This window comes from Balaenoptera borealis (genome assembly GCF_965194805.1).
Source record: "Balaenoptera borealis genome assembly, chromosome: 14".
NCBI lineage: Eukaryota > Metazoa > Chordata > Mammalia > Artiodactyla > Balaenopteridae > Balaenoptera > Balaenoptera borealis.
In genome coordinates this window covers 66,292,992-66,305,612 of record NC_138875.1, presented here as the reverse complement: position 1 = coordinate 66,305,612, position 12,621 = coordinate 66,292,992, and the positions used below count along the sequence as shown (strand labels likewise).

Genomic DNA, 12,621 nt, shown 5'->3' with positions numbered 1-12,621 from the left:
GCCATTTTACCTTCCCACCAACAGTGTGCAAGGGTTCTAATTTCTTCATGTCTCGTCAGTATTCACTGTTTTCTGAGATTTTTTCAATAGTAGCTATCCTTATAGGTGTGAGATGGTATCTTAGTGTGGTTTTGGTTTGCATTTCTCTAGTAATTAGTGATGAACATCTTTTCATGTTCTTATTGGCCATTCATATATCTTCACTGGATAAATGTCCATTCAAGTCCATTGCCCAGTTTTGAATCAGGTTGGGTTTTTTGTTGAATTTTAGGAGTTGTCCTTATATTCTAGATATTAATTCCTTATTAGGTATACAATTTGCAGGTGTTTTCTAACATTCCGTGGATTGCCTCTTTACCTGCTGATACCGTCTTTTGGTGCACAAAAGTTTAAAATTTTCATGAAATCCAGTTTGTTTTTTCTTTTGTTGCCTGTACCTTTGGCATCTTATCCAAGAAATCATCAATGCTAAACCCAGTGTCAGGCAGCTTTTGCCCTATGCTTTTTCCTAAGAGTCTTACAGTTTTAGGTCTTTTATCCATTTTAAGTTAATTTTTGTATGTGGTGTTTGGTAAGGGCCTCAGTCTGGTGGGAGGGACCAGAGAAGGGGCGGGCGTGGTGGGGAGAGGTGGGGTGCCCGCTGGTGGGCCACGAGGGCCTGAGCTGGCCCGTGAGGAGCAGGCAGGGGTCCCATGCCAGAGCCAGGTGGAGGGCGGGCTCCCCAGGCTGCATGGGGTTGGGTGCGGGGGGTCATGTGCGGCGCTTGCGAGGACGCGGCCGATGGTGGTCTGTTCAGGTGCAGCCTTGCACGGAGGCAGGGGACTGGCCCGCTGGACCCCGTGCCGTGTCGCCTGCCTGGGTTAAACCATGTCCCGAGAGAGGGCTCACCACAGGGAGGCCCAGCGCCTGGGGGCCTGCTTGTCTCTGGGGGCCCCAGACAACGGGAGGGACCTGCTCTCTTGGGTGATCTTTGTCCCTGTCGCTGATCAGCTGAGGGAGAATTGGTCACTTGGGGCCTGCCTGTACCTGAGACTTTAAGACACAAAATTGAGAAAAACGGAAATGACAACCATGGGGTTCCCCCAGTGTAGCCAGCATCGCCTTCAGGAGGCTGGGCACCGGGGGCCCTGGGCAGACGCTGGGCTGGAGCCACATGTCCGGGGCTGCTGGCCGAGGGCAGGGCCGGGTCATCAGCAGGGAACAGGGAGCAACCACTGAGTCCCTGTCGTACATACGTATGGTCCAGGGCAAGTCCCTGGCGGGACTCTTGTCTATAAACCTTTCTTATGACACAGTTCACAAGAGAAGTATAGGCAACATGGTAAAATGCACAAATCCCTTGTAATTTCACAACATAGAGCTCATTGCTGCTTGGAAAATAACTTCGCAGACCTCTACTCACACAGTACATGCACGCACGTGTGTGTTGGGGGGCACATGCCTGTGGGTGCATGTGCTGCCTGCGTCCTGTATGCATCGTCCTACGACAGTCGCTCGAGAGCACCCACCCCGTGCCCAGAGGGGGGTCATCTCGGGGCCTCTGTTCTAAGCATGATCGCCATCCTTGCTGGGGCCGTGCTGAATGACCAGCCGTTTAGTCGCTGCTCTCAGCAGAGACGTCTCCTGGTACATCCCCCACCGTGGGCTGTGGGGCTGCGGCGAAGCAGGAGACACTCAGCGCCCCAAGGCTAAACCCCTCCCCCCTTGCCGACTGGGCACCTGCTGTGTGCCGGGCCCAAGTGCTGCCGTGGAGGGTGGGGCGGGACGGGGTAGAGGCCCAGGCGGCAGAATGGGGGGGCGCTCACAGGTGATGGGGATGGGGGTGGGGGGAGCACTGGCTGGGTACCAGGGTCTCTGCCGGCCACTTTACCTCTTGGGGACCAGCTCTGGGTGTGCTGTGATCAGTGACGGATAGGCTCTGAGACGGGGGTCATGGGCCCGGCCACACAGCTGGGCTGACACTCACCACCCTGAGAGCAGTGGGGTGCATCAGTGTCCCCCCGAGCGGCAGGGGGAGCCCAGGGAGAGAACAGGCTTGGGGTCAGCTCCAGGGCAGGATGGCGGGGACTGACAGGCATGGAGGCATCTGGGAGAGTGACGGGCAGGTAGGGGGACATGGACAAGACTCGGGGTCCTTCCCACCCAGGGCCTGCTGTGGGGGGAACAGGGGCATTAGGGGGTGGATGCTGGCCATGGCAAGATGGGGCTGCTGCAGGGGGCAGGCAGCCAGGCAGGGACAGAGGCTGTGTGGATGGGGTGAGGGGGGTGCCGTCCTGGGCTCCCAGGCGTGGGCAGAGCCTGAGCTTTGGGGATGCCCTGGTGGGATGGGCCCGGCCCAGCTGCTGCAGGTGGTCGGGGGAGCCCTGGGAGGAGCATGCAGACTTCCTGGGTCAGCAGGGGGCTGGCAGAGAGCGGGTGCTGAGGCCCTGCACCAGGTGTGAGCACAGCTGCTCCTTATTGACCAGTGGGGGCAGGGGACCTGAAAGGCTTGGCCTGGGACCAGGGAGCCTCTGGGCCGCCCCTGCCTTGCCCTGGACTTGCTGTTTCCCGATGCCCTTGCGTTGCTCTAGCTTGTCCTGCCGCCCACACCTGGCCACCGCCCTGCCCATTTGAGAGCCCCTGCCCTGGAGAGAGCAGGAATGACCCCACTCCCGGGAGGTGGTAAGAGTCGGTAGCACCCAGTTACCCTGGTCTGGGACCTCATGGTAAACATGTGGGTGCAGCGCCAGCAGCTGCAGGAGAGGGTGCGGAACCACCACATGGAGTCCTAACCACCACCAGATGGAGGTCTGAGGCTTGGCGAGGGTGAGGTCGCCGGGTCCGGGTGGGCAGGGCAGAGTGGCGGGGCACTGGGCTCTCTCCCCTCTGAAGACCCTCAGGCCTGGTCCTGGCCTAGCTGTGGGCACCCTTTCCTTGAGCGCCGGCTTCAAGCCAGCTGACTGGCGGGAGGGGTGCAGGGTGGCGGCCAGGCATGTTTTGCTGGGGTTTGAGCTCCACTGGGGGGGCAGGGGGGGGCTCTGATTCATCATTCCCCAGGCCGCTTCCCGCTGTCCAGGGCTTCCCTGCCCACCCAGCCTGCGGTGGGAGGAGACTCATGCTGTTCTCTTGTTGGCAGGTGAAGGCGGATGCCCGAGGCAGGGGGACCGCAGGGAGAACCCGCGACATCCTTACTGGCAGCCGGCCCTCTAGCCACACTCGGCAGCATCACCCCAGCAACCAGCGACCAGACGGCTTCCCACCGTCAGGAGGACAGGGAATGACTGTGGCGCATCTGGCCCCGCGGTGGCCCTGGGAGGTGGAGTGTCCCTGAGGGAGGGCTCAGCCGCCTCCCGCAGCGCAAGAGCCATGCCAGCTGGAGAGGAGGCGCCGGGGCAAGGGCTGCAACGGGGCATGGCCTTGCCCCCCCACCCACGCTGAGCGCTCCAGGGCACCGGCTCCCATCCACTGGGCGCACCTGCCTCAAGTCTCAGCTCCCCCGCTTGGTGGCCACCAGGAGAGGCGCCCCATCCTGTGCTCCACATCTGGGCCCGCCGCTGCCGGACCATGGGATGTCGGCAAAGCTCAGAGGAGAAAGAGGCAGCACGGCGGTCCCGGCGAATTGACCGCCACCTGCGTTCGGAGAGCCAGCGGCAGCGCCGCGAGATCAAGCTGCTCTTGCTGGGCACCAGCAACTCGGGCAAGAGCACCATTGTGAAGCAGATGAAGATCATCCACAGCGGCGGCTTCAACCTGGAGGCCTGCAAGGAGTACAAGCCGCTCATTATCTACAACGCCATTGACTCACTGACCCGCATCATCCGTGCCCTGGCCGCGCTCAAGATCGACTTCCACAACCCTGACCGCGCCTACGACGCCGTACAGCTGTTCGCACTGACGGGCCCCGCCGAGAGCAAGGGCGAGATCACACCTGAGCTGCTGGGTGTCATGCGGCGGCTGTGGGCCGACCCCGGGGCGCAGGCCTGCTTCGGCCGCTCCAGCGAGTACCACCTGGAGGACAACGCGGCCTACTACCTGAATGACCTGGAGCGCATCGCCGCGCCCGACTACGTGCCCACCGTGGAGGACATCCTGCGCTCCCGGGACATGACCACGGGCATCGTGGAGAACAAGTTCACCTTCAAGGAGCTCACCTTCAAGATGGTGGACGTGGGCGGGCAGAGGTCAGAGCGCAAAAAGTGGATCCACTGCTTCGAGGGCGTCACCGCCATCATCTTTTGCGTGGAGCTTAGTGGCTACGACCTGAAGCTCTACGAGGACAACCAGACGGTGAGTGAGTGACTGGGCTCTTCTTCTGCTCGTTGCTGCTGCGCGGGAGCCGGTGGGATCCTGGCTGTGTCCAGGGAGGGAGGGGAGTGGCTGCTGTCCAAGGGGAGCCAGGGCAGCTCCAGCGAGGACCTCGGGGTAGCGCCTGCCGTCAGGACGTCTGCCTGGAGGGCAGCTCTCGGTGGCCACCCCAGCTGGGGGGCCCCCAACTCCACTCTAACCCCACCTTGGGTTCCACCGGGCAGGGATACCCTCTGTGCTATGCCACCCTCACTGGCTGCAGACAGCACTGCCCTCATGGTGCTCACGAGCCCAGGTGGCCTCACCTAGGTGCTGCGAGCAGACCGCACACCCCATGCCTGATGCTCTTGGGGTGCAGAGGGCCAGCTCTCTGCTGAGCAGGGCCTGCTCCTCGGCTCCCAGAGCATGTTGGCCGCCTGGGGGTGGGGAGGAGGGGAAACTGGCACCGCGAGGGGCTTTGCTGCAGGTGAGGTCGAGTGTGGCCAGGTGCACGGGGAGTGACCCTGGAGGCAGGAGACAGGCTGGCTGCCCTACAGGACACGGCGCAGGCCGGGCATCCAGTTGTTGGTCCGTGTGGCAGTTCAGTAAATGCAGCAGCTCCCACCAGCTGGGCACCGTGCTCCGTCCCAGGAACCTCAGCGCCGCAACCCCGTCCGGGTCCTGAGAGTCTGTCAGCCACAGGGTTAAGAACCTTTTCTGAGGTTTAATCCCCAGGGGTCAGGTAGGGGTGGTAATTCCTTCAGGCCCTCTTCCCAGGCTGAGAAACACCTTGTGGGCTGGGAGCTCAGAGTCATGTGGCAGGGAGACCCCAGAGGTGGGTGCAGTGCAAGAGGTGCCGAGGGGCAACCTGGACCCGGTGCTGAGCCAGTGGAGGCTTGCGGGGAGCTGCTGGCAGGTGGGAGCTAGGCCTCTGGCAAGAAAAGGGTGGGCAGTGCACTGCAGGCCCAACCGAGGCAGGAGGCCCAGGCACGGGCGCTGCAGTCTCCCAGGGCACCCAGGAGCGGTGGTGGTGGAGGCCGCTCAGCCAGATAGGGATGGGTGTGGCTGGGGCTGCCCCACAGCAGAGGGTCTGTGCCAGGCGGGATCACCGAGCAAAGACCTGGCGTCTGCCCTTAAGAGGTCTTTGATCCTGAGGGTGGGGGACATGGGGGCAAACAGGGAGTCTGCAAAGGAGCTGTAAGTGGTGTTGGGCTGGGTGCCAGGGGCTCGGGGAGGTGGCAAGCTGGCAGGGACCCAGGGGAAGGGGTAATGATGTTCATGAGGGGGATCCTTCATGCTGGGAAATGAGGGGACAAGGGGATGGGGCGATGCGAGGAAGGGACACCCGGTCTTTTTAGGCAGATGCCAGCTTTATTCATTGGGTTCAGCAGGGAGTCCTAATTTTGGGCTGCAGCCCCAGGAACTCTGCAGGCGGCTGCAGGTAGTGGCCACTGTGCTGGGCACCTGACTGGCTTTTTGAATAGAGAAGGGTATGCAGCACTCTTCAGGTTTGCACGGAGGCCCAGCCTGGTGGAGAAGGGGGAGCAGCTGTAGGAGGCCATGGAGACAGGAGGCGGAGCCGTGTGCCAGCGGCAGGGGCCTGGACAGTCTGCAACTCCCTGTGGGCCAGCCCATCTTGCTCCCAACACTGTCCCCCAGAGTCTCGTCCCTCTTCCGCCCGCCCCCACTTGAGGGCCACGTGTGGTCTGGGCAGCGGAGGAGCGAGGTCAGGCTCCTCGGTGTTGCTTCACTGTGGGCAGAGGGCTTGGGGCTGACCAGGCCCTGAAGCGAAGCGGGGTGCCTGGGCAGGTCTGCGGCCACCTGGGCTCCAGCCGTCTCGCTCTCCGGGTGCCTGCCTGTTTTTGGCTGTGTCCTGAGGCTGGTGGTGGCCTGTGCTCGGAGGCCTCCGGGGGCCACATTTGTCATCTCCAGGACGGGCGTGGTGAATTCCCTCGGTGCTGGGCAGGCTCCCAGACTGTCCGCTGGCATGTCCTGCCCACCGTGTCTGCGCCCACAGGTGTGCCGGGTCATGGGGGCAGGGAGCCTGGTCCCCGCGTGGGTCCCGTGTTTCATGGAGGCATCTGGCTGCCCTTCCTGCTCTGAGCCTGTCGATGGGTTGGCGGCCCAAGTGGCCCAAGTGTCCTCAAAGACGGGCCCCAGGCCAGGGCTTCTGCCTGAGGCCCTCCCAGCTCCGCCCACTGTCCCCGCGGCCCACAGCCCCTCTCCTCTCTGCTCTGGCCTCGCGGGCTCGGCTCACTCCCACGTGCTCCGAGCTCTCCAGCCTTTAGCACGTGGCCACCCTGTCCCCTGCCCCTCGTCTCTTGCCCGCTTGCCCTGTCCTCCAGGTCTCATGTCAGGCGTCACCCCCCACCCACTGCCCGCGCACCCCTCCATCACCGTCGCTCATTACGGTGGCCCCGTCGTATGCGAGCAAGTAGCCGCCTGGCTGGGTCATGTGGACGACGGGGTGGACAGGCGGCCCCGGGGGGGTTTCTCTGTGAGGCCCACACGTCCTCCTGAAGGCAGCCAGGCTCTGGGGCCATCACAGCATTTCCTGAGGGGAGAGGCCAGCGGCCAGGCCCGCGCCCCCTGCCTGCCCACCGCCTGGACTCGGCAGGCCTGAGGAGGTGGTTGTTCACCAGAAAAGGAGATTCTTGATGAGAAGCTCAAGCAAGGCTGGAAATTCACTGGATTCCAAGTGGTTCTGACCTTTCATGCTCTACCAGCAGTGTCTCGATGAAGAACAAACTCTGCTGAGCAGAGACAATACCAGCCGTGAGTCCTACCGCCGCTGGCCCGCAAGGTGGTCTGGCTGCCACCTGGGGAGAGCCCAGCCCGCCTCTCCGTGCTTGGGGGAGGCGAGCGCTGCAGAGGGGCTGGGACTTGGCTGCCACCCCTTTTCTCCTTTCCAAGGGCCCTGGCAGAGGCCAGGTGGCCAGGAGAAACCAGAGGCTCCCGGGGCCTGGTGCCAGGCTCCGGACACGGCTCCTCGGAGCTCCTCCCCGCTCAGCGCCTGCGACTTCCTTCCACCCCCCCTCCCACTCCCTGCACCTGGCAGAGGAGTCCCTGCCCCACCCCCACTTGCCCGCTGGCCTCTGCGTCAGCACGTTGCCAAGGGTGACGTCAGGACTGCTGGGCGCAGAGGGCATGGAGATCTGCGGCACGTGCAGGGCAGCCCCTGGGCAGGGGGCAGATTCCAGGCGTCTGTGGACCATGGCAACCAGCAGATCCCAGAAGCTGTGCTCAGCCTTGGTGACAATTCCGGGCCCTCATCCCAGGAGGATTTAATGGGTACTTGGCCTGCCTGGGGCCCGTCCCCCCGTGCAGTCCTGCAGACACCAGGGGGCCTTCACTGTCCCCATGCGGGGCTGTCCAGGCAGCACAGGAGGCCAGAGCACAGCCCAGTCACGCATCACCTGGCGGGTCCTGTGGGACGGCAGCCATGCCCGGGGTCCCCATCACAGGTGGGAGGACAGGTCACAGTCCGAGCTCACGCAGCCATGGGCCCTCCCCGAGCCACACCTGCTGCCTGGGGCCAAGGCAGGCCGCCCTGCCCCACCCACCCTTTGGGGAGCCACTTCCTTCTCCGCCTGGCTCGTGGACTCTTCCCAGGGTAAAGAAAGATGAGGAACTCAGCCATGGCCCGCCTGGGCGCCCACCCCACACGGCAGCCCCTGAGCCGCCCCCCCCCCCCACTTTAGTACCTGGCAGGCGGGACCCCAGCACCCTGCTGTCAACCTGCCAACCAGCCTCAGCCCAGTGCACCTGCTGATGGACCCATGGCCTCTGCATGGTGGGGGGTCCTTCAGAAGGGGAGGACGAGGCGGCTATGAGGTGTCAGTGTTCTCACGGGAACACCCTCAGCGGCTCGCTCGCTGCCTTTCCTGGTGAAGCTGTCAGCAGGCCTGCCGTGCGCCTGCTGTATACCTGCCGTGTGCCTGCTGTATACCTGCTGTGCACCTGCTGGGTGTGCAGCCGCAGGCCTTGACGTGTGTGTGCAGTGTGCCCGAGGAGGGGGGCTGCTCCAGGCTGTCCTACAAATAGTGTGCTTTGTCATTCCGCCCAAAAAGGGAGCATGTTTCAGTGACACAATGAACGGCACTGTGTCACAAAATGGTGCTGCCTGGGTCTGCGGCAAAACTGACCGTCACCTGCTGGTGACAGAGGGGGTGGCATTTGTGCAAAGAACGTGGTTACAAGTGGGAGATGCGAGACGTGGATGATACCCGGCTTAGATTAGGAAGGGACCTGACGTACGCTTTAGTGCCCTTAACCAGCCAGCTTTGCAGATGAGGACACTGAGGCCCAGAGATCACTCATCATGGGTTCCAGGGTGGGGGCAGTGAGCAGGGTTCGGGGGACTTGAGTGGCCATCAGGGTTGGCACTGGCCCAGCAGCCCCCACCCTGTCAGTGGCAGGACCACAGGGAGCTCCAGCAGAGCAGGTCCCCACTCTGCCTCCTGCTCCCGACCCGGTGGAGGACATAGTTCCAGGAACCGTGCTGTGGGGACTTGGGACAGAGCCAGAGAAGCGTGCCGTTGACCCGCCAGAGGCCGCCAGCCTCCCCCACCAGACACTGGTTTCCCCAGCAGCTCCTTCTGGTCTCGTGATGTGCCAGAGCCAAATGTACCTTTGACCTCTGCAAACCACGCTGCCCCTGGGACAGCAGAGGCCTCCTGGACCAGAGCCAGGAGGCAAAGGCAGCTAGAGGGCCAGGCCCCCGGCAGGGCCACCACGGTGCCTCTCACACCGGGTGCAGCGGGCACAGGGCTCAGCTGGCCCCGAGCGCTCCCCCCGCTGGCGTCCCCCTCCAAGCTCAGCCCAGCCCTTTTTCTCTGTGGCCTGTTACCCCTCCCAAGCGTTGGAGACGTGTGGCGGCTCGAGGGGGCCAGGTGTGCACTTACAGCCGGATCGTTGGTGGCCCGGAGCCGCTGCTGGCGCTTGTGAACAGTGCCCACCTCTGTGCGGGCTCCTCCGGCCGTGGCACTAGCCGGGGTCCTCGCTCCACTGCCTGGCCCTTGTCTCAGCCCTAAGGGGGCTGAGGCCATGTGGTCCTCCCCTCTGTGGGCCCTGGGCCTCGCGTGGGGGAGGGGGGGGCGGGTGGAGAGGCAGCAGCCGCAGCCGGCCCTCCCCTGCTCCCAGGGCAGCCGAGCACGAGGCCCCTCTCTACGGCGACTTCCTCCGTTCTCCCTGCCCTGTCACACTGGGCATTCCCGAGGGCTCCTGCTTCCTGCTCCCTTTGTGCTCAGCTCGTGCCCGGAATAGGTCCTCCATCAGAGGTCAGCCAGACAGAAGGACGGAAGGACAGGTAGGCCACCTGCCGCTCAGTGTGGCCTCCCTCCAGCCCCGCTCCTCACCCTGGGATCCTTGTGTGCCCGCCCCTCCATGGTGGCCACCTCCTGCCGCGTCACTGGAGCGCCCCCCCACCCCAGTCACAGGCTGTCACTGGACACAGTGGAGCAGGTGGGACGCGCCCCCCCACCCCCTCCACGCTCCACCTCTCCCACACGACAGCCTTTGCCACGTGCCCTGGTGGAATCTGCATGGGGGTGTCCATGTGTCCCTCGGATCTGAGGCTGCGGTCCTTCCCCCATAGGTGGGTTGGGGTCAGCCTCTTGCCAGGTCGCGGACCAGCCCTGGGAGGGAGCAGGCAGGCGCCATTGGCGCTGTGTGGGCAGCGCTGGCCCCCACCTGCGCTGCACACCCATCCACTGGAGGGCTGTGGCTGGCCGGCACCAGCTCACAAGTGCCAATTTTTCCGTTTTTAAGAAGTTTGTGAGCTGTTTGACATCATGTTGGTAGCTTAAAATCAGCCAGGTGAGAGTAATGACACCATGGAAATTGGCAGCCTCTACAGCCGGCCCCCACCCCGGCCAGATGTTAAACATTCACCAGCCTCCTGCAGCCGGTGACCCCTGAACCCTGGCTGGAAGGGCCTGCCCGTCAGGCTCATTCATCGGTGAATTACAGCGTTCACTGTCTGCATCCTTTTAAAGAGCTCTGTCAGCCTCCTCTGTGACCCCTCAGCGCCTCCCTGCTCTGGCCCTGTGACCACACCTGTCTTTTCTGTTCACGTTCGTCCTGCTTGCGAATGATCGTTTGCCAGATGGCTCCACGCTCTCCCCGGGCAGATTCACGAGAATCAAGCCTCTGCATAGGGGAGCAGCCTGGAGCCGGGTGGTTCTGCCATGTCTCTGTCAGCATGTTGGACTCACGTGCGAATCTGCTCCAGCTGGGCCTCCCGGGGTCCCCGCCTGAGGACAAGTCCCATGGGGCTTGTTCAGGAAGCAGTGAGGGACAGAGGCGACTGTGGCCCTTCCTCCCCTGAGGTCACATGGGGACCACATTGAACAACCCCTGGAGGCCAGAGTGGCTCCCCCAGTGCCCACATCTGCTGGCCCCATGCTGGCTGTGGTCAGCCCCGAGGCACCCCAGTGCAGCAGTTCTCTGGGTCCAGAGAACCCCGGGGAGCCTCCTGCCCCAGAGACCACCTTGCAGGGGAGAAGGGAGCAGACATCAGGAGCAGGGCCTGGACGGATTGGGTGGGGATGGTAATCTGGGCTCGACCTTGCGCATCCAGCCTGGGTCGTGGGGCCTGTGGAGGCGGCCCACAGAGGCAGGACCGAGGGGTTTGGGGGGGCCATGGAGAGCTGGGCCAGCTGGGCGAGGTCCCGGGTGCCAAATCCCACCCCCAGCACTGCCTGGGGTAGACGTTGCTGTCAGGGCTCGTCGGGGCCTCTGCAGCTCCCACGTCTGCGCACATCCTCTCTGCCAGGTGATCGGCTCTTCTCAATGTCCCTGCACCCCGCGGAACGTCTGTATCCCGCACTTACCAGGAGCTTCAGGGCAGAGGGACCTCCCCAGCCCACATCCCGCTCAGCGCCCAGGCCAGCGGGTTAATTAATTTCTTGAGCGCATTAGCCCCACTCCTTACGCACACGTCAGAACCCAGAGGGGTTTTAAGACGCAGATTATTATTGTTTTAAGGGATTTCTATAATCTGAGAACTGAAAAACACCTTCTCCACTTAGCAAGAACAGGCTCCAGGGAGCTGGCTGAGACCACTGGGGGACCCTCGGTAACCAGCACAGACAACTGGCCCTGAACAACACTGAGAAAGGCTTCTGTGCTGACAAAACTCGGGGACTGCTCCCCCCAACCCAGGTCCCTCTGGCTCTGACAGTCTAGTGTTTTGGTAGATCTGAATACAGTCATCTAGGGCAAGGGGCATGGTCATCTGAGGGGGGCCCCCCGGATGGAGCAGAAGGTGGCCCTGTTCCCTGCACGTGGCTCCCCACTGGACACACGTCCTCAGATCCAGAGACCAAACTCAGGCTGGCCCGGGAACCTGGGCCACAGCTCACCCTGACCTTGTCTTCATCACCCCTAGTTGGTGTCTCATCAGCTCATGTATTTGCTCTAATTTCATGAATAAAACCACAGTCACCCAGAGGCCCTGGGCCTCACGTCCTGAGGTTTCCGCTGAGGCCAGCCCCAGGCCACAGCCCCACACACCTTTTCAGGCCTTCGGTGACCTGGGAAGGCTCTCGGCATCCTGGCTGAGGAGGCCCAGAGCCTCCAAGCCGCATGGCCCAGCTCCACGTTCCCCAGAAGCCATAGCCTCTGGGCCTGTGTCTCAGGCTCCAGGAAACCAGCTCTGTAGCCAACTACCAGCCGCTGGGGAAAGAACAGTCTGGAACAGCTGACTGGGGCAACCTGTAGTTCTTGGGCGGCTTCCCACCTGGGCCCTTTGTTTACTGCCTGCTGGCTCCAGGGACGCCCCCTCGGCTCCTGTTTCAGCCTCATCTGCCCAAAGACAGGACCTCAGGAGGCGAGAGGGGGCCAGCCACGTGCAGCCCCAGTCCTGTGCGGCCTCAGCTGGGCAAGCTGGTCCAGTCATGGCTCCCTTGTCTGCAAAGCCAGACGACAGATCCACGGCTCAAGGACAGGATGCAGTTTTGACATCTGCCAGGTGACTGCTTGGTGCCCGCAGGGCCTGGGACTCCGGGGCTGGCGCTCTGATGGAGGGGGATGCCCAGCAGTGGAGCTTAGACCCTGGTCAGCCCCGTGGCCTCCCCTGTGGCCTGGGCCACCCTGCCTGGTTTGGTGGCTGGGAAGGCTGTGGGAATCACGCAGGCCTGCAGGGAACACAGTGCCCTCCTGCCATTTCCTTTTCTTCTCACAAGAGACAACCACCCAGCCCCCCACTCCCCAGTCCTGCTCAGGCTTCCCAGGGCCAGGCTGCAAGTGCCTCTCGGGACCGAGGGGTTTTGGGGGGCCATGGAGAGCTGGGCCACCTGGGCGAGGTCCCGGTGCCAAGTCCCACCCCCAGCACAGCCTGGGGCATCAGGATGCGGC

General features: G+C 63.1%; 2 protein-coding genes across 2 annotated transcripts in view; one reads left to right on the top strand and one right to left on the bottom strand.

Annotated features, from left to right (window-relative positions):
• Positions 1-12,621, bottom strand: part of RSPH14 (radial spoke head 14 homolog) — a 61,922-nt gene that overhangs the window by 24,303 nt on the left and 24,998 nt on the right. The window lies entirely within an intron of this gene.
• GNAZ (G protein subunit alpha z) overlaps positions 1-12,621 on the top strand; it is a 42,377-nt gene that overhangs the window by 15,695 nt on the left and 14,061 nt on the right. Inside the window, exon 2 of the mRNA XM_082355065.1 lies at positions 3,116-4,266. Coding sequence (XP_082211191.1) covers positions 3,544-4,266 — 723 coding nt within the window. The 5' untranslated portion in view covers positions 3,116-3,543. The remainder of the gene's footprint in view (positions 1-3,115; positions 4,267-12,621) is intronic.